This window comes from Chelonia mydas, chromosome 9 (genome assembly GCF_015237465.2).
Source record: "Chelonia mydas isolate rCheMyd1 chromosome 9, rCheMyd1.pri.v2, whole genome shotgun sequence".
Taxonomy (NCBI): domain Eukaryota; kingdom Metazoa; phylum Chordata; order Testudines; family Cheloniidae; genus Chelonia; species Chelonia mydas.
The window spans coordinates 5786619-5813266 of NC_057855.1; the positions used below are offsets into that span (position 1 = coordinate 5786619).

The 26648-nt window shown below is 38.5% G+C and overlaps 1 protein-coding gene across 8 annotated transcripts in view; it reads left to right on the forward strand.

Moving 5' to 3' along the window:
* Nucleotides 1–26648, forward strand: part of LRCH3 (leucine rich repeats and calponin homology domain containing 3) — a 100555-nt gene that overhangs the window by 24926 nt on the left and 48981 nt on the right. For all 8 annotated transcript variants that reach the window (XM_043522197.1, XM_037909408.1, XM_037909409.1 and 5 more), the window contains exons 2-6: nucleotides 11968–12112; nucleotides 16220–16346; nucleotides 19622–19727; nucleotides 19875–20011; nucleotides 21033–21142. In XM_043522197.1, the coding sequence (XP_043378132.1) occupies nucleotides 11968–12112; nucleotides 16220–16346; nucleotides 19622–19727; nucleotides 19875–20011; nucleotides 21033–21142 (625 nt within the window). The remainder of the gene's footprint in view (nucleotides 1–11967; nucleotides 12113–16219; nucleotides 16347–19621; nucleotides 19728–19874; nucleotides 20012–21032; nucleotides 21143–26648) is intronic.

Here is a 26648-nt window from a genome sequence, read left to right on the forward strand (position 1 = left end):
TAAACTAGGCTTATTTCAATATATCTTAAATAGATTAGGAATAGATTTAAAACAAATCAAAATAAGCCACTTTTAAACCAAAATAAGAAGGTCTACATGGGGGTCTATTCACTGCTTTAACTAAAGTGTTGCAAGTTTGTGTGTAGGGGAGGTCTAAGAGCTTGTTTTCTTGAGATGGGTGTTTTACAGTCATTTTATGCCCAAGTAACAGCAAATAGCAGTGAATAACAGGAAGGACTGCAGGTCAGCCTTCCATCTAAGAAAAGAACCTGTTCTCTTATATAATCAGCCTTTGTGAACCTGAGACCCCGGTTCATTTCACAGTGAAGCTTTCTTTCAATTTACTTCTCCTAGTTCATCTTATTTTAGCTAACTTGGCTCAGTGTTTTACTGCTGTACGAAGACAAAAAAACATCATCAGACTGTTGGCTAGGAGCCATATTCAGTGAGGGAAAGAAATGAAACTATTAAACTGCTAGTGGAGAGAGGTTTTTCTGGAATTCCATGAGAGAAAGCTCCAATTCCTGGAGGTACAGCAAATATTAAATTTTGTAATTTCAACCTTCATAAGGAAAGGTTAGGGTTAAGCTGTGCTCTGCACTACTAATACTCATCTCCACATCAATTAAGCTGTCACTGTTGTATCATTTCAAGACACAAAATACATTTTCAGGATGGTCTGATATGTCACTCTGCTCAGATACTATAGTGAAGGGCAGCAGTTGAAAGCCCCAAATTAGAATTTCACCTGTAAAATTCTCCTATTGTATCCTGTTCTTTATGTAGCCCACTCCTGAGGCCCAGCTTTCAGATCGTCCGTCTTTCTTGTTCAGAAATCTCTTTTGGTGCTACCGAACTCTGCACCCTCATCATTTGAAGGGGTTGTTGCAGTTCAGCCTGAAACATTTTCTTTGCTCCACCCACTCCCCACCCTTAAAGGCTACATGCTCCCTGTGCAAAACACACATCCGTAGGGAGCAAAAGATTGGGATTAAGCCCTGCCCACAACCATAAAATAATTGTGCTAGTCTAAGGAAAGCTGTGTGTGTGTTGTTTTAAATGTGCATGTAAGGGAACCTGAGTGAAAAGTAAAATTCCGCAGAACTGTTCAACTCATCCAGGTTGCTGGTTTTCCTGTTCCAGGGCCTACTGAAACATAAGCAAATGATGTCTAACAACTTTTAGCAGTTTTCTTTTCCTTATAAGGACCACAGTTCAGTACCCTTGCCTGCTGTGCTTGCCAGCATTTATACAGTTGCTCTAGCTTTGTTATGTAGATCCCATTCAACCTTTCTTCCTTCAGCAAACAGGAAACAATATATTTTTTGACAATGGAAAACTATTATTCCGCAAGGAAGAGAAATAGCATTTCTCCTGAGTTATGATTCTGATTGGGATGTTTACCTCTTCTACTATGGGTATTCATATTGATGGCTGAGTTAGTTACTTTGTGAACAGCATTCTCCACTTTCAACTACAGCTTATCTTCAAACTGCATTATGTATGTGCTATAAAATATATGTTTGGGACATATAGTATTTAGTATTTTTCATGGTAACACCCATGAGGTTTTCACTAATGTGAGGTTATACCACAGGAAAATGTACATTAAAATGATTAAAAACAATAAAAAGAAGGAAAATCAGAGTTAATGTTGAAACTGCATCCATGTGTTACTCTTTTGGTGTTGGATATTGCAGAGTTTTCCGTAATAACGCTATGTAAAGGACTGTATCTATGCCTAATTGGATGAGACTTCTTACCTTTATTAATTTTTGTACAACCGTATTGGTTTAATAATGAGTAGGTCTGGTCAGAAAACAAGAATTCCACTTCTCTCTCACACACAAAATTGGAGTTTTTGAAATTTGTCTTTGTTCTGATATGAAATGAAGCTGAGACTTTTTGAAAATTTTTATGAAAAAAGAGAGAGAGAGATCCTCCCCACAGAATAGGCGATAGCCCAGGTGAATGCCCTCACCACTGCGCTACTGGATATTCAGGTGTGAGTGGGTGTCTCTCAAGGTCATAGATACAGTATGTTAATTGTGAAAGGCAGCATGGCTATATGGATGAGACTTGGGTTTGCCATATTAGAGACAATGGTCTGTTCCCAGCTCTGCTTGAAGAGATGGTGCAACTTCTTGATTACCCCACTGGGACAATGTTGCTTGCCTTTCTCCTAAGATATGAGTGTATGGTTTTGCTCAACAGTGGCTGTGGAGGGCACAGAATTAACACCAGTCAGCAAGGGTGCTGGAACAATTTTTATAGTGGGTGTGCTGAGAGCCATTGAACCAACCTGTAAACTCTGTATATAATGGAAACCACTTCAAGCCAGGGGGTGTTGCTGCACTCCTAGTTCCAGCACCTATGCCAGTCAGAAGAACTAGCACTAAAACTCATAGTTTCCCACGGTTTCCAGTTCAGCATTCCTTCCCCTGACTTAAAGGAATAGCTATTTCTGTGTCTTGTCTGGTGTTCAGGCTGTGTGGGCCAGAGAGCATTTTCTATGTAGTAGAAGGTCAATGAGGTCTAGAGCATGCTTAGTGTAAATAGAGCGTTCAGAGATTTTAGCACAGTGGTTACCAAACTTTTTACTAAGATGACTTTTGTTCATTTTGTGTTTGTTTGAGGGTTGTTGGTTTTTTGGATCTGCCATTACATATGTGCACCCTCTTCACTAGCACTGCAATCTCATCCCAGCTCATTGTGGAGAAGAGGCCCTGAGCAGGAAGTAGGGGGTCAAAGAGTGAGCCTGCCCCACAGCAGCGGCTCCTCTCCTATGGGACTAGGCTCAGCTTCCTGCTTCAGCCGTTGAACCTGGCGCATGGGGTCGCAGCACCACTCAGATTTGGCCTACCATCTCTCCATGATGTCAAAAGCTGGGACAGGAGCTGCCACTGCAGAGAGGGCCTCCCCTCCACACTGAACCAGGAGAAGTGCATGCTTGCCTAGGGCCCAGGGATGGGTTACTCTAGCTCTAGATTTGGTGGCCCATCTGTGACGCACTGGTGGGTTGGAACCCATCATTTGGGAAACACTGCTTTAACAGCCAGAGTCTAGCAAGCTTCATATGTACAAATGATTATTTTTCATAGGTTTATGATTTAGCCAAATTATAAACATCACTATTTGCTCTGCCTTTGATAAGGTAAACCAGCAAATGCTTATTTAAAATCTAAAAGTATATATGTGTTAAATTTATGACTGGCACACTAGACAATACATTTTTAATGCACTGTAGTATAGAGGACTGATCATGGGACTTGGAGCTAGTCACTACTGAGTTCCAATTACAGCATTACTGCAGTTTCCATTTGGGCAAATCACTTACACTGTTTTACAGATGAGGAAAGTGAGGCAGAAAGGTTAATACGTAAAGCCCATAATGCTGTAGGTATCAGCATGTTGGAGGCATATGATTACAAAATGCTAGTCCCCAAAAGCAGCTAAGGCATAGTTCAATCCAATCTTCCAGCAGAGATAGAACTATCTTAACCAGGTGGTGGGGGCTGGCTACCGTGTTTTCATCATGTTCCCCAGCACAATTGTTCCTACTGCATAGATGGTCTCTTAGTTTCTGAGTAGTGGGAGGAGGTACTAGTATTTATTTGAAACAAAAAGCTGGTATTAACCTAACTATAGCAGACCTGACAGTCTTCTGTAATACTGTACTTTGAAGATATAAAGTGCTGTGTGCCTATTACTAAATTATATTTATGGTCAACACCTATTCATAAATGAGCCAGTATAAAATTGTTCTAATTAATTGAAACACGAGCGAAATATAATTATTTCTAAATTACACATTGCTCTATTCAGCACCTAACTGTGTTGTAATTATACAATATATGCTTGCAGAATAAACCACTGAAGTCAATAACTTTGTGGTCAGATTATTACTAACTGCCTGCAGCAGGGTTTCTTGTTCCTTCCTCTGAAGCAGCTAATACTGTCCACTGTCAGTGACAGGACACCGATCTAGATGGATCACTGATCTGAACTAGTATGGCAATTTATATATTCAGCAGGGCTCTGTGCAGAGGCAGGGATTTGCCCATATGGAGCAGCTTGCAAGATTGGGGCCTAAGTTTACAACCCTGCTTGTAGTTAGTTATTTTTTGCCACATACAAATATCAGGTCCAAAGCTCCAGCTGTTCTAATGTGGGTCAGATTTTGCTCCTAATCAGCAGAAACTGTTTCCATTAATACTGATTACTTTAAAAAAATCAAATACAATAACTTAAAACAAAACATATTTTTGTAGAATATTCTATAACAAGAGTCTAAATGGAGGAGAGAGAAATTTAAAGCCAAAACAAATATTCCACGTTAACACTTCTGTTTCTCAGTTGTCCTTCAGGATTTACCAATATTGGAAGAGTGCCCCAAATGAATAAACATCAAATTTCCATTACCAATATTAGCAGTTTTAAAAGGAGATTTAGTAACAGGTATTTGTGCCCATTTCAATCCTCCTTTTCTATGGTCAGTTCACACATCAGGGATTTATATGTAACACCCGCCATCTGCAAAAAGAGCAAGGAAATTGTTCCAGCCAAAACAAGAACACAGTTTCTACCACAAACAGACCAGATGTGTGAATCCTGTCTTTCTAACACTGTGAAACATCTAGAACTGAAAATTAAAAATGAAAGGCCATTTGTCAGTTTGTTACTGAGACATAAAAATTCTGCGTTTGAAAAGAACATTGAGTTAATACTGTTAATGTATTGCAGCATGGGTGATGTGTAATATTGCACTCAGACCTGTGCAATATCTTGGCAAAATGAGCTGAACTAAGAATGAATGAATGGTTAAACACTGTCAGATTCTCCCAGTCATGCCTTGAATTCCAGTTCAAATAAATGTCAAGAACTTGCAGAGTCTCTCATCCTAAATGATGTTGACAAGTGATATGTCTAACCTTCCTACGAAAGCACTTGAAGAAAGTTCATGCTTGTGATGGATTGGTGGGGAGGAGTTGAGTCAGGGAGAGAAATTCTGAATACACTGAAGGTGTTAGTGTTAGATTTTGCTTTTAAAAAATAGGCGTTAAGACTGAAAATATTGATGCAGTATGAAGCAAGCAGGAAGAAATGAGATCAGTCCTCTTGTGTCAGGAAATCCTCCACATGTGAAACTGGATATTGTCAGTTGAGACCTTCCTAATGCTTATAAGGTAAAGGAAAATGTTCTAGCAGATTGAATAGCTCTCAGACTGACTCTCACGAGTGGGTGAGCTCAGAGACCAAAAAACAGTGTCCTCACATTTAAGACCTACCAAATCATCTTTATAACATTCAGAACAGTAATCTCCCATTCTCCTACACAAGAGAGAGGAATTGGTGCCATACCACTGGATATATTCATCCTGTTAGGATTATGCACTCCTTCTTTTTTGTTTCATATTCTTATAAAAATAATCCATAAAAATCTTATTAAGGACACAGTTCACTGTACCCAATGATCCTCCAAGGTGGTAGATAGAATTAAAAATAAACAAAAAATCCATGTTTATTTACAACTGGACCAAAAAAAATTGATGATTTCAGTAATGGATTTGATAGTTTTGTTCTAAAGGTACTGTATCAAAATTGAACTGTCAAACATCAAGATATTCTTCAAAAGGAACAATTTGTGACCAATCTAGAGGATGTTATAACCTAGGAAGGTAATCCCCAAAGGAGCAGGCTGGCTGTTTGGAGAAATGGTCACAAATGAGTTTGTTCAGATCAACAGTTGAATTCATGTGCAGGGTACATCAGTTAGTGCATGAAAGTTATACATTAATGTTTTATGAGAAGCTGGTAACAGTAGGGTCTGTTCTTAATTACTGTCACCATTGTGGAAATATTGAGTCAGTCATGGTCTTAAAAGATGTAAACACGAGGGAACCAAAGTTATTTAATGTAGTTCCAGACTTTGAACATGTAATTCCTCACAGAACTACTATACTGTGTTTCCTTTTCGATGTTTGTTCATCCTGCTATTTCCCCTGTTCCCTTGTACTAGCCATCTACCATATACATTTTGGTTGCTGAAATGATAGCTCTTGTCATCTTACCTTTATTGTTTATAGTGTCTATAGCATTGTGTCCCTTGGGTTGTTCACTTTAGACTAGACCAGCGGTTCTCAGACTGTTGGTCAGGACCCCAAAGTGGTTCGTGACCCCATTTTAATGGGGTCACCACAACTGGTTTAGATTTTCTGGAGCCCGAGGTTGGAGCCCGAGCCCAAGCCCCACTGAAACCCAAGGACTTCAGCCCTGGGCAGTGGGGTGAGCTCAAGCTTCAGTTCCTCCTTCTGGGGTCGTGTAGTAATTTTTGTTGTTGGCAGGTGATTGTGGTGCAATGAAGTTTGAGAACCCATGGACTAGACTTATTTGAGAGTGCTTGTGAACTGCCTGACATACTGCTGCATGTATTCTTGTATACTGATGGTGTAGACAAAGCAGACCATCCTCTTGCCCTTAGAAGCGAATCATCCTGCACTAAAATATTGTGGTATCTTTATGCCATTCTTCTTTGAATCTAGTGAGAGCTTTTATCTAATATACATGAAGCAACTGTAAATATATTGTCTGCATGTCACGTGTAAAATTGTATTTTCTGCCTTTCAGGACAAGACCCTGATTAATATGGAAAACACTATCAGTCTGACCCTGTTATGAAACTTTATTTTTTATTGATATGGATAGGTTTTTATCTTTCACAAAGAACTTAGTTTCCAAAGAACATTTCCCTTTTGCTAAAGTCCCACATGATCTTCCCAGAATACTGACCTATTTTTAGCAACCTACAAGATCCTATTGTATGGCAGATTTATGAGAACAGCAATTCTAATCCATGAAAGGTCAACCTGAATAAAAGTAATTCCCATTCCAAAGTACAGTAGTCCATATTTAACTAATACATTCACTCACAATAATTGATGAGCAGTTGCTCTTTGATCTCTTGTAGAAGAATTGATGGGTAGTGAAACTTCACTAATTTATATCAGTGACTGTATTTATTACATATTATTGAATTTTGTCAAATAAGGAAGTGAACAAACATTAAATTAGGTAGAGATAATGCATTATAAAATATATTTTGTTTGCTTAATTTGACTATTGTCAATTAATAAATGAAACTATTGTATTAGTAGAAGTATTACAGTGTGTCTTGTAAAAATATTGAGGTCTCAATAATAACAAGGCCTTCCTAAAACACTTTGGCATTAAAAGTTTTGCTGAGAAATGGGGAGCCAGCTGTTTGTGTGAATTTTGTGATGTGCAGATTAGAGAGGTGACAATGAAATTTCTGCAGTCTCTGTTTCTCCAGTGATACTTCCTTTATTTTTATGTCATCTTCAGCAGAAGAGGAATATATGAGATTTTAGGACACTTTTTTCCCCCAATAAAATCCCTTAGCCTTTGTCTGTGTTCTTACACATACACACTTTTCCCTTTTGGAAATGTACCATGAAGTGCTATGCTGCAAATCAACTTTAATACGTGTATGACCAGTCACTTCATTGTTCTTTATAACTCTTCTCTCCTGTTTTTGCTAGAGCTATTCTCTTCACTTAGGGATTTTGTTTTGTTAAATTGTTTCCGAATAGAACTACTGTATTGCCTAAACTATTTATTGGTCTGATTGTTCCAGAGGGGGGAGGGTAGTTTTCAGAGGAATCTGCCAATTAGACTAATGATGCCACCATACAAAATGCAAAATTCCACTTAATTGACAAAGCTAAGAAGGTGGGGGCACTGAGCTGGCTTGGATTATCTGGAATTTTAAATTGTATGTACATTTGTTGGACCTTCATAATTTGCACGTGAAACACTTCATTTGCAGTTTTCACATTCACAAATGGTCATTTTGATTTTCTGCTATAACCTTTCCTCTGTCAGGCTCTTGAGGTGCTCGGTCCAATTAAGCAGTTCCTATTTTACAGTCATCTTGGACTCTTCTTGTGGCAGTGCCTTTCTCCCCTCGCAATATATGATGTCTTTCTGCCCTTGCTGAGGCTCTTCCTAGACTTTCTGTAAAGCAAGCCTGGAGCAGAGGATGGCAAACTGGTGACTTCCATTTGAGTAAAACTACTGCTGCCCCATTAACTAATCTTTAATTAATCAGGCCTTCTTTTGATGATTTAGAGTCCATACTTCTACCTCAACTCAATTATGTTCTTGTAAAAATAAATCCAGTTGATCAGATTTCTATTGAATTCCTACTGTGCTGAGATATATAGAGTTGTAAAAGTTACACTAAATTTAGGCAAGCCTTGTTTGAAAAATGTGAAGCCTTTGCTTTACACATGCTTTGGTGGCTCTGTTATGCTAATTTACATACAATTTACTAACTTTGAATGTATTTTGCAAGATTCCTTATTCTTCACACTTAATCATGCTTTTGCAATGACTTCTTCCTTCAGAAAATACGGAAACAAAGCTCTTCAGAACATCAGTATTCTGTACTGTTTATTCATATGCTTGTGATCTGAACAACAAAATAAAGCCTGTTTTGATTTGTGTTTTAAATGCTGGTTAGTAAAATTCAAATGCAACCAAAATCAATCGAGACTTCTTATGTCAGTTGTCAAACTCATTCATTCCATTGCTGCCTGGCCTCTTCTGCCAGAAAATGAGACTTGTTAATTGAGAGAGCTGTTTCCTTTTTAAAATGGTTAATGAAATCTTCTTGACAGCACATCTGTGTGAAGGAGGGAAAGAAATAAATGTGTGTTGGAAGGAGCTGAGTATGTGACTGAGATAATGACAGTGGGATCGGCGGCGGTGGTGGGTTTGCCCAAGAAACATGAACAAAGTCTTAAACCTTGTAGTTGACATTGATTTTGTAGTAATTATTTAAAGGGACTAGAGTGGACATAAGCTATTTTAGCTCCTGGAATGAGTGGATATTTAAACAGGTATCATGTTTGTATTTCTTTTAATTATACTCTGCGCCTATTTCTTGTTTGAACGTTTTTAGTAATTGGAGGCAACTTGGCCTTCCTTTCTTTTCATATGTTATGAATGTCACAGTGCAGTTGTGCTTTAGCATATGGCAAATTTGTGTATCTAAAATATTTTTAGTATACTGCAGATTTTAGTGATTTCTAATAACATAATTGGCTATCCTCAATGCCCAGTTTATGGTATTTTTCTGTTGTGTTGAGATACTTTACTTGTTTGGAAATAGCTTTTCTCATGTTAAGTTTTAGTACAGTATTGGAGCAGAAGGGTTCCCAATGGGGATATGATAGTTTTGGGTAATACAGAGTCTTATGTATCTGTAGCAGTTATATAGTTTTTGCCAAGTTTTCTTACTTGTTTGCTATCATTTTTCAAAAAGGAATGCTATTGTGAATCAGACAAACTGTGGGAGAAAAGAACAAGAACTTTTGGAAAGGGAAATGTCTAGAGCAGGGGATCCCAAAATGTGGTACTTGTAATCATTGGTGGTACATGAGCTTGATGTTCCATCATTCATTTCACAGCAATTTTTAAGAAGGTGGTACGTGCACCAATAAAGTTTGGGAGCTGCTGGACTAGAGCATCACTGGGAGAGGTCTTGTGCTGAGTCTGATTGCTTATGGCATAAAGACTTTTTGAAATTGTATGCTATGACGGTGCAAGAAGCATAGAGAAGTTTATTTGATTCCATTAGCATCTACAAATGCTTGAACATCTGAACTGTTCCAGGTGTTGAAGAGCATGGTTAATCCAGGATGTATCCACTTGGGTACAGAGTCAACTGTTGCATACAGTGAGATGTGTTCAAGCTAATTCAGTCTGATTTTAAGGAATCTTAGCTGTGAATTCTCTCGCCCTTGGTAGCAGAACCATGGATGGAGAGAGTGATGGAAGAAGGAAGGCAGGGACAAATAAGGAGTCTTTCCTGCTTGAGTTTCAGCCTGGTTTTGGAGGGGCTGGAAAAACTTTGAGCAACAACCTGTGAATTGGACCTGTTCCTCACTGTAGAGGCAGTTGTTCCATTATTGTCAATTTCCTTTGAGAAAGTAGGGTGCCAACATCTCTTACTTGACAGCTGCTCAAGAATCTGTTTCTTGACTGAAAGAATAATGTCAGTTACCACCCTGTATTGAATCTCCCAGCTGAGATGGCAGGGGAAGGAGGAATGTTATTGATAAAGTTAAATAGTAGTAATTCTCACAGTAGCTGGAGTCTTCCAGTTTTGTAAACCGCAATCAATCTAGCTTTAGTCCTGGATATGATGCAAACAATGCACTGGTTCCCTTGCTGGTTGATCTTTCTCATAATGGATAACCGGATGTCTTTGCAGATTATTTTAGATCTATCAGCATATTTTGATACAATTGAAGACAAGCCTACAGGAATGGATGGATGCTAATTTATGACTCCTATCTTTCCTGACTTGTTTATCCCAAAGATTCACTTGCAGGCTTCTTCAGGGTTCTAGTTTGTTGCCCCAGCTGCTCAATGAGAGGCCCTTAGGGAGAGACTTGTGGGGTGTGTGATACCCCTAGCTTTGTTTCAGTTTTATTGGACCAGGATGTGTATTTGAGTGATTCACTCAATGTCTGATCAAGATTATGATTTAATATGACTGATATCATAGCTCTCCGATATTCAACCTAGTTTAAACTAAGGTTATGCTTTTAGACTATGGGAAGCAGCTGAAGGAAGGGGCAGCAGTTATTCCATCTCCTTTGATTATGTGAGTGTGTGTCTGCCATTTGTCACTTAAGTTCACAGTCTTGGTGTTTTAATTGTATGTTAAGCTAGCAGATTTGTCATGACTTTTCTTTTTCTCCCATCTGCACATCATGAAGGCTGCAACATTTTAGATCCATTGTGGCCTTTGCTACAGTTAGCCGTAATCATACCTTGAGATTGGATTACTGTGATGCACTCTACATGACGTTCTACCTGAAGACCATTCTAAAACTTCAGCTTGTACAGAATGTAGTGACCCACTTAAATAGCAGTGCTTCCTTCGGAGGCAGGGGATGAGGGGGCACTTTACTCCTGGACTCTATGACCTGAACTGGCTTCCGGTTTTTCTGGGTACAATTCTAAGTAATGGTTTAGACGTATAAAACGCTAATGAGTTGGGTCCTGTCTACCTTAGAAGCCATCTCTCATCATAAGATATGCACAGTTGAGATAAGCAGAGGCACACAGGCTAAACAAGCTCCAGGTTCAGCCTGGAAAAATCTGATGGCAGGGCATTTTCAGTAAGGGGGGGGCCCCTCTACTTTGAAAGTGACCTTCACGACACATTGCGAGGCCTATTTGATTTGCCAGGCTTTCAAGAATAGACTGCATTGTTGGGTGGGTTCTGTGAAGGCTAAAGAAATAGGAACTGTTGGCCCTAATGTGGATAAAAAAGTTGCTGTGGTTCAGTTTACCTTGTAAGCTTCGTATTCCTTCTTTTAACCTTAGTGTGATGTGACTTTAGGGTGGGCATGGTTTATAATGCACAATTAATACATAAAATGATGTTAAATTTGTTTTTTCTCATGCACGATAATAGTTTGGGCTGACTAGAGAGCTCTGCTTTGGTAAATGTTTGCCCTTGTTTGGACATTGAAGAGGTGAAATGTCATGCAGTTTGTTAAACAGGCAGGTTCTCTAAAGGAAATTAGGACTGACACTAAACAACCTCTCTTGCCTTTGGTAGTACATATACATTATTGTTAAGAGTTAGGGTGTATAAGGAAGCCATATGTTCTGGGCTATGTCCTTTGGTCTTTATAAACACAAGATTTTCCTTTTTCTCCCTTAAAAACAAAAAACCAAACCCCAGAAACTGTAACTACATGATTTGTCATAACACGCCTTTTATAGACTTGATGCTGGTGACCATTATTATTTTATATTTATAGCACCCACAATGTGCAAAGATACAATTCCTGACCCAAAGAACTCAGTCAAAGATCATTTGGTGATTGTTTCTCTCTTCTTTTCTTTTTTTTTCCCTCCCTCCAGATTTGTCACGGAACAGACTCTCGGAGCTTCCTGCAGAAGCTTGTCATTTTGTTTCCCTTGAGAGCCTTAACTTGTACCAGAACTGCATTCGTTATATCCCAGAGGCCATCCTGAACCTACAGTCTTTAACATTTCTAAATATCAGGTACCATCACATTTAAATCTTGATTTTAATATCCATGTTATAGACTCTTGCAACCTTTGGAGCATTAGAAGGTAACACAAACCTAGTATATCACCTGTGTGTCTTGATATTACATGCCATCAGATTCACCAGTCTGGACCAGTCTCTACCAATTACCTCAATGAGGAGACATCAGATAGTAGTAATCTTAATTTTTGGCACTTCTGGATTCATGTTAACAACCTGAAATCTTCTTGTGCATGCTTGCTTCAAATCTTGGCAGCCACTGCTCCTTCTTTGTGATTTCAAACATATTCCATCTGGCCAGTATTATAGATTTGAGGGCATAGGAAAAATAAATTGCCTACTTGTCCTCATTAACTAGTCTGGATTCCTTTTGCTCTCTCTCCATTTTATTTTTTTATGCAGGTCTGTAATGTGAAGGGATTTGTTTTTTGTTTTCTCTTCTTTCCTATGGGATCTTTAAATGACAGCTCTTGAGGTTCTGGATGATAAATTAACTTTTCTGGGTACTATAAGTAATGAAAGAGGAAAGATGATCTCGTGGACAAAGCACGGGATTGGGACTCAGGAGATCTGAATTCTGTTCCCAGCTCTACCACAGGCTTACTGTGTGATCTTGAGCAAGTCACTGCACCTTTGTGCTTCACTTTCCTCATCTATAAAATGGTGACATCTACCTCATAAGGGTATTGATTGATTAATGTTTGTAAAGTGCTTTGAGATTTTCTGGTGGAAAGTTCTATAGAAATGAAAGGGTATTTACTATTATTAGCACTAGTGGTACAAACACCAGCACCTGTTCATTACATGTTCTTTCTCCTATTGCTGTGTGAAAGACCCATGCAAATGGCTAACAGCCTGGCTGTGTGGGGGAAATGGTAAAAATAACTATACTCAAAGTCTTGTAAAATTCTCAAAGTAAATAAGCTGAAAATAGAATAATATTTTCCTCTAATCTTTCAGTTATAGTAATTTTAGATGTAGTAGGTTTTAAAAATATTTTCGGGCATAATTTTTAAATTGGCAGAGTCCCTTTAACTGAAGTTGCTGGCTTTTCTTTGCAGCTGAGGTGATGTTAATAGTCGTACTTAATTTCAAATTATGATCCGTTAGGATGTGAGGGCGCTTGTAGGTCTATAATATATCTTTGCTTCTTTTTGATGACAGTTGGATGTTGATAAACAATTGTGAATTGTGCAATAGTGCTTGTGTTAAATAAAGTAGAAAAATTACCTGTGGCTAGATTTTTGTAATCATATGGGACTTTTTCCTATTGGCTTTAGTTAGTATGCAACTCTTATTTTTTCCTTGAGCTTCTATGGTATAATGAAAAGTTCAGGCTTGGATGAGGAATGGGTCAGGTAAAGAGGCAGAAATGAGCTGCAGCTGAAGTAGTGCAGGCAGATTCTGACCCAAAATAAATACAGCAGTTTCAGTGACTAAAGCCATGTGGAAAGCCTTTGGATAAGGTAGCTACCTGAGTAGCTGGAAGCCTCTCTTTTTTTAATCACTACATTAAAGCAAGCAACTTTAGCTCAGTTTACACTGTTTATATCAAATCTTTGTGATCCTGTTTAGACTTAAGTTATCAAAGCAAAGGTCAGTCAAGAGTGATTAAGCATTATAAAGAGAAATTGGCATCTTTGAGTTATATAATGTCAGAAAATGGATGTCTGAGTAGTTCTCAGTATGCAAAGACTTTTTATAAAAGATGTCTGTAAACTTAGATATTTTACAGTACATCTTGAATGCAAAAATAATAATTTCATGCTTGCCAGATTTCTAAAATAAAAGGAATGGACCAGTGCTAGTAAAAATGCTGTTTTAAGAGACTATTTTGAAAATAAGATGTCTCAGACTGACATTGAGGAGATGACTAGCAATTGTGCAAATTGGTCAGAATTTCTTTTTTCTAAAGCTAGTCGGCATATGGAACAAATTGCTGAAGTCAGAGGAAGTAAGCAGTATAAATCTACTGAAGATAGAGCTGGACAGTCTCTTTTTGTATGTGAATAAATAGAGAGCAAGGATAGAGCCAGTAATTAAATATGTAAGGCGGAGAGAAGTAAATATTTCTTGGGTTTGTAAGTTACACATTGAACAGATCAAGCGTATTTCTTTTAAAACTGGTGTAATTCAGAAGTAGTTTAAATTGAATTAGCAATGAAAGCATAATATTTCCTTTTTCCTTTTGATGAAAAATGAACTGTTAGCTGTTTTTAACTTAAATACTTAACTTTAAAAATAGTGGCCATTGACCATGTTTTAACTACATTTTAAATTGTGAATACCCACCACATGTGTATTTCAGAATATAATTAATATTAGCTGTATATGCAATAAATTTTCTTGAATGCACAGTATTGGTTGCACAGTATATTGTTTCTCTATGCACCTTAGACATTGTATAGGAGCACTTTTTTGTATTTAAATCAGTGATGTAAAATACACATCCAGGATTTATTGTCTAAAAATAAAGAATCTGGTGCTATCAATTTCACGCATTCTTGTGGGTTTCCTTTCTTGCTTTGAAAAGCAAAACCTTGCTCTGTAAATAAGGACCATTGCTTCTTGAATAACTAGATAAAGATAGGAAGTTTTTAATAGTAAGCTGAGGGGTATGATGGGAAACTAATAACTGACGAAGACAACACAGCCCAAAACTTAATTTAATTCTAATTGTATGGAATCTCTCTCATGAAATAGAATCCAGTATTCTTTGGACAAAATTCAGATGTATTGGTTTAAAAGAGAGAAGACTGATCCATCTGTTAGCCTTTTAAGTGTCAACATTTATTAGCTGTCAAGAGGTGTCCCAAGAAAGAGAAGTATTTAATTGCAACTTCTAATAAAGTACAGGGAATTTTCCTTTGAGTATATTGCTCTGGTAGCTTTTAAACAGTTTTTTACAAAACATAAATACATATGTCTACCTGTAATAAAAATTAATTTCCTGACCTGTAATATAACCGTGTTGTAGCCTATTATTGAAGTTCAACTGTATACTGCAACCTGCATTATTAAAACCAATGTTTTAAGAGGTATGCAGAACCCCTGTTCACAAACTAGTAATGATACTAGTTAAGAAAAAACAAAAACATTTTGCATTATATCTGGTGTTACCCCTTTGCCAATTACTTTTTGCTTATCTTCCTTTTTTGCTTTATGATGTGCATTGTAGGAATAGGATGTGAGTCAGAGATGGATTTCCTATTGCTGTGATCTCTAACAGGTGTATTTCAAATGATTATCCCTTGATACCAGCTGACATTAGTTCATGTACTGCTCAGGAGTAGGATTTTATAGTGGGAAATTTAGACTCCACACACTAGAAGAACAATGCCATATTTTAATAAACTTGAGTTTAATATCTTGTTAAAATCTCCTTAAGGTAACATTAACTTTTCGCTAGTTTTCTAGTCATTTTCCAGTCTGATTGCTTCCGTTTACAAATAAATCATAGTATTCTCGTTTTATAAACCAACCTTTTCCTGTCTGATTCATTCACTGCGGTTGCAGTCCAGTTACATGACCTCATGTTTGTTTTGATGGTCATAAATTGTGATGTGTCAAATACTGGATTGTAACATGTCCAAATTCATTGTGACAAGGATTTCTTAAATGTTTATCACCATGATAATTGGCCCTATTACAAATTAAATAATTAAAACACACACTTAACATTTCCACTGAGCAAGTAATATGCTGATTCTACCCTACGCTGTTCCCCACATGCTAATGCGCAGTAAAAAAATAAGAAAATGGTATCTGCATGATGCCTAAATATGACGAGACTCTGAAAGAGGACGTAAGCTCCAGAGCCTAAAAGCCTCCTACAAAAATGCCCTATCCCCCCATCTGCCAGGAGTAGTACCAGATTCAGAGCTTCTGTTTACAACACATCTTGGTAAAGCAAAGGATAAGAAAGATGTGTAAAGAAGAAACTGCGAGCTACCAGCTCACCTATAAATGTGTCTCGAAACTGACTTGGTGCTCTTACATCCTGTCAAAATAGAGTACGTGATTTGGGATTCTCTTATGTTGTGTTAAAATTGGTAAATGGTCTCTTCCCATATTCTGACTCTTTTTTTTCCTACCCAAAAGTCGAAACCAGCTTTCAACATTGCCAGTACACATGTGTAGTCTACCGTTGAAAGTTTTGATAGCAAGTAATAATAAGTTGGTCTCACTACCTGAAGAAATTGGACAGCTCAGACACCTGACAGAGCTTGTGAGTATATACTTATTGTTAATAATTGCTGTTCAGTGCTTAATTTATAAATCATTTGCTCTAGTGGGTTTAAATTTCATTGAGATGAAATAGCTTTATTCAACTGAGGGAGGAAGGATGGTCCAGTGATTAGGATACTAGTCCAGGACTCATGAGACCAGGTTCAATTCCTTGATGTGCCACAGACTTCCTGTGTGACTTTGGGCAAGTCTCTCTGTGCCTCAGTTCCCCATCTGTAACATGGGGATAATAATACTGCCCTGGCTCACTAGGGTGTTATGAGAGTAAATACAGTTTAAAGTTTGTGAGGTGCTTAGATACAACAGTAATGGAGTCTAGATAAATACCCAAGATAGAATCAGAATGGAACTTTGTTTAAACAAATACAGTGCTACTAAGACATCCACATTAATTTATCATATATTCTGCGTTCCAAGTAAAAGTTCCGTGTGGGTGACTCCAGCTCCCTGCCATACACATATTATCCTATAAATAGAGTATACAGTCCTGTAATAGCTAGTGTCTGATGTCCCAGGATCTCTCTGTATCTGGTAGAGACAGTTGTGAGTGGTGATATATATGGCATTATTTGTTCATAGAGTGTAAGGCCAGAAGGGACCAATAGATCATCTGGTCTGACCTGCTATATATCACAGACCGTTTATTTTTGCCCATTTACCCCTGTGTTGAGCCCAATAACTTGAGTTAGTCTCCTGAGGACTGAAATGCTTTGGTCTAACTGTTGTGTGCCACAGGCAGAGAACAGGAAAGAGTTAGGTGCCACTAATGCCCACGCCCCTGCAGTCTCAGGGAATTGGTTAGGTGGGGCATGCCCAAATGATCCTAGTAGGTGATCTATGCTTTATGGATTAAAGCAGTATTTTAGATAGAAACCTAATCTCATTGTAAAGACTCCAAGTGATGGTGAGTCCACCCCCAGCCCTGGTTAGATGTTCCAGTGTTTAATTATCCTAATTGCTGGGAAATTGCAGCTTATTTTAAGGTTGTGCTTGTCTAACTTCAGCTTCCAGCCATTGGATCTTGTTATGTCCTGGTCTGCAAGACTGCAAATCCCCCACTAGCCATAACTTTTCCATGTAAAAATACCTGGACACAGTGGTCAGGTCACCTCTCAGCCTTCTCTTCGATAAGCTGAACAGATTAACCCCCGTAAGAGTCACATCATAAGATCCATCTTGAAGTGTGGACACCAGAACTGGACACAATATTCTAGTATTTGTAATGAATGCCTGAAAGCTCTAGCTAGAAATGTTGCCCTGAACACTGAAGTTCTACTGTACTTACTTCATTTTCCAGCTGTCCTAGAGTGGATCTGGGCTGGCTCACTCACTTCTTTAGCTTTTGCAACCTTTGCCAAGTTACAACAGTCAGACAAGGCTGTTGGATGTCAATTGTGGGGAACACCCTAGCCCTCGGAGGTACACTTGACATGGACATCAGTTTTCATGAACATGTCTATTGGATGAGCTTTACAGGTCAGCTGTCCAAACCTGATACCTTAGGCTTGAAATTGGAATTTTATTTCTCCTAGCCTCCTCTGCCCCAGCAAAACTTATTTTAAGGCAGTCTTTATTTGTCTTGTTGTCCTGATCTTAGGGAGTGATATTTTATAGAGGTAGCCATGCCACCAGCTACCCATCCTGAGACATGTCGCCAGTTGGTCTGCAATGGCTTACTGAATATTTGCAGGTGTCCTGCATATCTGCAGGACATTCCACTTATCTGCCACCCAGGGATATTCTTGGTGGGAATTGGTCGCTCCTATACAGATAGCTATCTTATTTTTTTTCAAATACTTCAGCTTTTAATTTAGTTTTTCAGTGTGTTTATGAAACTTGTGGATTTAAAAAACAACCTAGACAACTTGACATGTTAGAGACAATTGCAATGGAATCTTGATAAGTGTGTAACTCATATTTGGGAATGGCATATAATTACAAAAGTACGTGTATTCTTTAATGGGAGAGACAAGGACAGCAAGGTAATATCTTTTTTTGGACCAGCTTCTGTTGGTACAAGGGACAAGTTTTTGAGCTTCACAGAGCTCTTCTTCCTGGAGAAAGTAAGCAGAGCATCTGAGCTAAATACAAGGTGGGACAGATTGTTAAGCATAAGGGATTCGCATGTGCACGTTTCAGTCCTACAAGCATATATTCTTTAATGATATACTCTGAGTATTCCTCATGTGTGTGTACATTTGAGATTTTTTTTAAAAGCTTGGCACTCAGTAAAAGACAAATAGTGAGAAGTGAGGTGCACTGGTAGAGCTAAGGGCTACACCACATAGCTCTACTAGAGCTTCTCGCTTTGTTCCCTGGCTGTCTGCTGCATACACCTGCTAATGCCCAGATGCGTGTGAGGTTAATATTATTTTTGGGTGAGTTATTTAGTCTGGGCTGGCTTTTGTACCGGCAATTTAGTATGTATTTTATCCTTTTGTATGTTCTAAATGTTGTAAATTTGCGTAGAGGTTTTGAGATAGGCCCTTGAAAATATCCAGATAAAGTACATAGCAGGTAGTGTGTCTCCAGGCTCTCCTGCTTCAGAGTCTGTGGAGGAATGGGAAATTGACAATCTGTGGAGGAATGATAGCAGTGTACACTAACATGCTAGTTTGCTAACTTACTATACATGGAAATATTATACCTTCACTTTTTCCATAATGTGTAACTTTTCTAAAGAGCTTTTATGATCTAGTGTCATTTCTCCTGGGTTCATTCTTTTCTTTGCTCTGCTGTTGTTGGGAAACTGAAAAAATTATTTTGTGCTTCTGTTTCCCCATCTGTAAAATGGGGATAATTAATACTTAACTTTGTCACAGTGCTGAATGAATGTTAGTAAAGCACTTTGACAATCTTAGGTGTCATAAAAGTGTTTATTTTTTTCAAGTTTAACTCTGACAGGCAGTGTTTTATTTATAATGTACATACACCTACAAAACCAGAAGGCAGGAATTGCCTGTTAGCATTGGGATTTATTTAAACAGGCTGACAGTATCAAATCAAAGAGAAAAGGAGTACTTGTGGCACCTTAGAGACTAACAAATTTATTTGAGCATAAGCTTTCGTGAGCTACAGCTCCTTCAATGCATCCGATGAAGTGAGCTGTAGCTCACGAAAGCTTATGCTCAAATAAATTTGTTAGTATCTAAGGTGCCACAAGTACTCCTTTTCTTTTTGCGAATACAGACTAACACGGCTACTACTCTGAAACAGTATCAAAACAGTGTCTCACTTCGTAGTTTTGTTTTGCAGGATGTGAGCTGTAATGAAATACAGACAATACCTCCACAGATTGGCAGACTGGAGTCTTTGCGTGACCTGAACATCAGGAGAAATCATTTGGTGCATTTACCTGAAGGTGAGATCAGCGGATGAAAGTCTGTCATATGTAACAACTGAGATTTTTGACACTTTTATTCTTTTTAAAGCTTGTTTTCCTAAGAGCTAGTAGTAAGCATATTGTTTATTATAGCTACTAGATTGAATGTTTGTTTTCTATCTCCAGAACTTGCAGAATTGTCTTTGATTCGATTAGATTTCTCCTGCAATAAAATCACAACAATCCCTGTTTGTTATCGGAACCTCAGGCATCTTCAGACAATCACACTAGACAACAACCCTCTACAGTCACCCCCTGCACAGGTGAATTATAATTTGGAATTAGAATGTCTGCTATTTTCACTAGAGGATGTAAAATGAGATTTGAAACTGAATGGTTTAAAACTTTCTTTTGTGAACTGTAAGCTTTTAAAGAACCTGTATTTCTCTAGAGATCCTAAAGAAACCCATGGCAGAAATACTCTTCCACTTCCCTTAATTTAGTTCTCCTGCTGGTAGTAGGTATGTGGTTACTGCAGGAATTCCTTCGTTAACCTTTTGAATAAAATTCTCATTGTACAGTATAAGTAAAATAAGCAAGTGGCTCTAGATCAGAGTAAGCTTTGGGGGAGAAGAAGAGCTATGAACAAAAAACATTTTTGAGCCATTCTACTGTTGAAGTAGTGAACTGGGAAACTAAAAGTGCAATGCATTTTCATTCATTTTACAGCAGCCTGCCCAAAATGCAGCCTGCAGGCTAAATACAATGTGGTCAATGGCTGACTTCATCTTTAATATGTATGTATAGCCCTGGGGAATGACCTGCTTCCTCTGAATCAGAGTGGGAAGTGCTGTGACTTATAGTTTCCATAGATTCTACCTCCATATTAAAGATGAAGGGAGTTAGAAGTGACTTCACTTGATTCAAATTAGGCCTGGCTCTTGGCAAGCTGCCATTGCCACCTAGGTTGGTCAAGGTTTGGATGCCTCTGCTGTAGTTCCAAGTTTTACCCCTTACAAATACATATAGCTCCTTGTTCAGAGAAGATCATTGACATGATAAACCATTATGAGCAAGTTTACAGAAAGGGCTCCACAGAGTCCAGATGTTTTTGGAAAAAGCTTCCAGTTTTTTTATTATACATATATTCTGTGACACTTCAATGCAGTTGTTTGTAATGGGGGAAGGTTCAAAAAATGGATGAAGAGCTGTAAGGATGTTATAAGCATTTATTTATTGACCTTTGAGTATGGTAATACATTATTCACAACAGCTAGTTAATGTCTGTACAGCGCTTTGATGAAATAAAGTGCTCAATATGTTTATGGATTTCCTTTTTTGTAGATATGCATAAAAGGAAAAATCCACATATTTAAATACCTGAACATAGAAGCGTGCAAGATAGCTCAAGACTTGCCTGATTATGATAGGAGGCCCATGGGATTTGGCTCTTGGTAAGTTTGTGCATATTCTGTTTGATGTGGATGGGGGAAAACTTGTCTACTCTCCTGAATTCAAAAGAGGCAGAAACTAGATCCACTGATTGTTGGTTAGTGTACATTTCACCAATGATTGTGGCCTTGAAGAACAATGTGGTGTGTGTCACCCTGTGAGCCGTTCTAGCAGGAGTCCAGTCAAGACAGTTTAGAAGGAAAAATGAAGTAATATCACAATTCAGCCAGTGCTAAAGGGCACACTCTCTCGAGGAAAAAAAAAAGTTTGGTGTCTTCAGGCTATGGTAGAAGGAAGTTCTATTTTTAAGACATTAATCTATGTTTTTACTGAATAAAATCTTAGGGTTTTCCCAATATCTACTACAGTCTAACATTGTTGTGATTTTTAATCTTTTGTACATGATTGTATAACTGTTCTGCTGTAACTACAGGTATAAGTGCTGATCCCACCCCTTTAGTAAATTATTTTATTCTTGGCAGGCTTTCATTTGGCACAAATGCTTAATACAGTAACTCAGGTATTAGAAAAAAGAAAAGGAGTACTTGTGGCACCTTAGAGACTAACACATTTATTTGAGCATAAGCTTTCGTGAGCTACAGCTCACTTCATCGGATGCATTCGATGAAGTGAGCTGTAGCTCACGAAAGCTTATGCTCAAATAAATGTGTTAGTCTCTAAGGTGCCATAAGTACTCCTTTTCTTTTTGCGAATACAGTCTAACAGGGCTGCTACTCTGAAACGGGTATTAGAACAGTCAACCACATCAGCTTCTAAATTAAGATGTCTAATGAAAAGTAGGAGCACACTATATGTTTATACTACACATTTTAGAGAAAAGCAAAGTAGTGAGGTAAGAGACTAACTAGAAGAAAAAGAATATATTCTCAGTGATCAGACAAACTAACACTGAGCCAGAGGGAATATATATCTATAACATGCACCATGGGCTGAACACAATTAATAAATAAATCTAATAAGCCAGTGCAGTTGTACCAAAGGCCTATGAAGGAGACTTTATGCCAACAGACAGCTCCTCATCAAGTCTAGAATCCACATTTGATAAGCACCTTTCCAGATGGGGTCAGCATGAACGCTTTCTGAAAGTCACTTGTCTCTTTAGAGAGTAATCTCTTTGGGACAGGGACCCACACCTAGCACAATCAGGTGCTATTTGAGACAAATAAAGTTGTGGCATATAAATCAGAGTATGTGATTCTAGCCTGTGTGTGATGCTGGTGAGGCCGCATTTGGAATACTGTTTAGATTAAAATTATTTAGGTCTTTTGTTAGCTAAATTTATAATGCTGTCTTAGTTTCTTATTATAATAAAGTGCATTTTGCAAAAAAGAAGCTGATACAGGGATCTAAGGAGCATCTGTATTCAGAAAGGCTAAGGAAATTAGGGCACCTTCATTGTGACATAAATTGCCCAGTCCAACCAACTGTATCTAAAGCTATTGATCTCCAGTGTAGTTTTTCTTTTGAAAAGCATAAGATCGATAAGTAGAGTATGTGTTTATTGAAAAGATTTTCATTTCATGTAATGAAAGAATTCACATATTTCACCATTATTCACAGTACCAATATAAAAGCTTGGGCAGAACCCACTCACAGTGCCTCCTCCAGATGGTCAATTTTACTTCAAGCATGTGTGGACTTTTGCTTTTGTCCATGTCTCCATCCCTGCCAGGCACCATGCAAGTAGATATATCTGAAGTGGATAAGAGAGATGGCATAGAACTCTTTGTTGCTCATGTACTGATTATATCACTTACCAGTCTCTTTTAGTGGCTCCCACCGTGGCTTCACATGCATATTGAGCAAATATGTGTGGAAGACAATAGATTTCTGTAGGAACCAACATAAAGGAGCCAATGGAGAAGATGAGCTGCTGCCCAAAATCAGAATTTCTTCTAGAATTTCTGAGATGAAAGAACAGAACAACTCCTGCACAATACAGTGTAATCCAGTTAATGCCCATAGGCAAGTCAGCAGAGCCGTTGGTCAGTGATATCACAGGCTGTTGACAAAACTAAAAATAATCAGCATATATATATCTGACCTTTGTCTTTTGCTCTGTGGAGGTTATATAGTGACCCTGGGCAATTTGAAAAAGCATGGAATTAAACCTGAGTTGATGTAAAGCTGGTTTCAAAGCTAATGTGACAGTTACCAAGCTAACTGCACGACAGTCCTTTCTCAGGGTCTCATTGAGTGCACCCCAGCAGGTGTCAGGCCTTGTGGCTTTACCCCTTCTGGGGTGGAATTTTGGAGTGGACTTCTTCGAAAGTGTGTGCCTGCGGCTGTCTTACCTCTTAGGCTATGTGTGCCCTGCAGCTGGGAGGTGTAATTCCCAGCTCGGGTAGACTTCCATGTGCTAGCTCTGTTTAAACTAGCATGCTAAAAATAGCAGTGTGGCTACATGGGCAGCTGCTCGGATTAACTGCCTGAGTACGTACCTAGGATCTCAGAGTGATTGTACCGAGGCAACTAGCTCAAGCCACCACCCAGGCGCCTGCTGCCACACTGCTATTTTTATGCATTTCTGCTTGAGCTAGCATGTGTACATCTACTCAAGCTGGGAATTACGCCTCGCAGCTGCAGTGTAGATGTACCGTTGGTCCTTGTTGCGTTTCCTGCCTAGACCAACCCTCAGCTCTGGTCTGACTTAACCTTTGCGTTCAAGTAGGCAGCAGTACAAAACTGAAGAGGGAAACAGTCACATACAGTATTCATAAGAATAATGCAGGTATCACATGTAGTAATTTCACTGAAGTTTTACACACATGTAAAATTCTCTGATTAAGTGGACAAACTTGTAGTGCTGCTAGTGAAATCAGAAGCACTAAATCATTGTAGATTCTGCCAGGAGAAAATTTTGGCTTCTTTATCTATAAATATTTCTAACTGAGAATTTTGCTGCTGGCCCACACTGCCTTTTTTTTTTTTTTTTTGGACTCATGTAAAGTTATCCTAAACACAATACCACTGCTCTCTCCTATGTTTTACCCAGGTTTTAAAACTATTGCTTTATTTAATTGTTACTACCATTTTTAATAGAGAACTGGTTCCCAGTCTTTCAGACAATTGTATCCGTTTACCAGAATAAGATATTGACTGTACCGATCAGTGTCTTTAGACTCCTGTTAAGTTATGTGACCTTTGGGCTGTTCTAGCTGTGTGACTGAAATGTGGAGCACTCAAGCTCAACATTGGATCATGCATAACTGAATGGAAGGGAGGCAGCAGCAGTGCCTCGCAGGAGCCTAGCACTAGGTTCAGTGTTGAGGTAGGGAGGGTAAGTCTGGAATGCAAGACATAAAAGTTTGAAGTACTGGTACATGGTCTCTGGAGTAGGAATCAGTTGTACTGATTGTTTTGAAAGGGTCTGGTAGTTATATTCCGTGGATAGAAAGGAGATTGAAGTATATGCATGTATTACAATGTGACTTCAGAACTCTGACTGTGAGTGATGATCTCTTCATGTCAGTGCACATCTTGTTCCCTTATTTTTATGAATTAAATTTATTTTCATTACAAAAAGGTACTTTAGACACTGCATTTCAAAGTGATTATTGCACTTCTCAGGTGGTTAGCTACTCTACTTTCAGCTTCATGCCTTATGCATTGGAACCCAAGCATGCTGTAAAAATGTACTGCCCACTGTCTTGTTGCTTAATTATTGCTGCTTTAGCCAGCTAGTCAGTGAGGAATAGGATCTGCAGTCTCTGAGGATTTCTTAAGGCTGTTGTCTGTAATGAACATATAAAGCCCTGAGCAGTCAGTAACCCTCTGTTTTCAGAAGTAGGGGAGAGCATAGGAACTGTGAACTGTAACTGAATTTCTGAGTTACCAGATGGTCTCAGTGATGATTAAGTATTTTTCAAAAACTGTAATTGAATAGGAGGGATAGAATATGAAGAAAATGTAATCCAAAAGGAAAAATACTGTTTGATTTTTAACTATTGAATTTTGATCTTCTTCAATTTTAAGTGCTTGTTCAGTGCAAAATTGGTTTCTCTTTAGATTCTCAGAGTACTGATGTAGTCATGATTAAAATGGAATTATTGTAGTGTGTCATGTGGGAACCAGTTTCTCATTTTATTTTTCCTTTTATAATTTCTAAAAAAACAGTGGTTTTAATCCAGTATTTCGATGTTATGAATTATTGGTTTAAATGTGGTCTCTATGTAGACTGTTACATGTGCTACCTGAAGTTTTCTTTCCCCAGCTGGTCTTTAATTGAAAAACAATATTACTATTGTCTGTATAATGCATAGTACTTTGTTAGGATTTTTTTTTGCCTTAAAAGTAGACTACAGTGTCTTATAGCTATGTATTCCTGGGGCCACTGAATGCATTGTTAACGCTTTCTATAGAACAAAAGGCATGACACAGCTAATACATTTAAAAATCCAAAGGGTTTTTTTTAACTACACTGAGCAATTTCAGGATTATTCTTTTCTCCTCTCACCCAAAAGAAGTGAGTTGTGGTTCCCTTCCCATCTTTGTTGCTGAAGGATCCCTAATATGAATATTAACTTTGTTTAGCATCACTGAGTTCCATTCTTGCCTTCATTCCAGATGCCATCCCCAGGCTTTAGTACATGACTTAAATCTTTTACAGACTCAGAGGAACAAACATAGTGCTAGATCCTGCACATTGGTCCATAGAGTCAGAGCCCCAGTAGCTTAAATGAGGCTTTGTATGGGGTTAAGGGTCTGCCTGTGGATGCTTTTGCAGATGTGTACATAAAAATAAGCATATTTCACTTTTGCAGCTCTTGTTCCCTCATCCTTTATCCCTTAGTTCGTCTTTGAGTAACATCCCTGTGGGCGTTCCATTTCATGTGTGCTAACACCCCTTTCTCCTTTAATTGGAGATTTTAGGTTGCAGTGTCTGTTCAGCCCACACACGTGTCCTATGCTTCCTCATGCCTCGCTCTAAGGCTATACAGCGCTGTGTGAGCGAAACACCCGCGGTTCTTTCTCCACTGCCTTGGCCTGAGATGGAGCATTAGTATGCCTTACTTTGAAATCTCTTAGCGTAGTTACTGTCTTTATTTTATTGTTTAGTTATTTTATTTACTTTTTATTTATGGATTTGGGGGATCTTTCTCTTGATCCCTTTCCCGTTTTGGGAGGGGGACCTTCCCCTGCTAGACGTCATTGCCCTGGGGTATGCCAGGATCTCTGGGCTTCAAACAGTGCATCTGTTGCCAGGAGTGCATCTTGGTCAGCGACAGCCATTCCTGTTGTGTCCGCTGCTTGGGAGAGTCTGATGTCCCACAAAAGTGCTCCATATGCTCTGCATTTAAGGGTGAGTCAAGAAAAAATTGGAAGCTAAAACTGAGACTCTTAATGATGGAGCATTCCCTCCAGTTGGCCTCAGGTCCAGGCCAGGAGATACACCCTTCCCCCTCCGGACATCGGTTGCTGAGTGAACACAATGCCCCGTCAACTTCATCACGTTCACCTGGATCTACCCAAGGTAAATCCATGAAG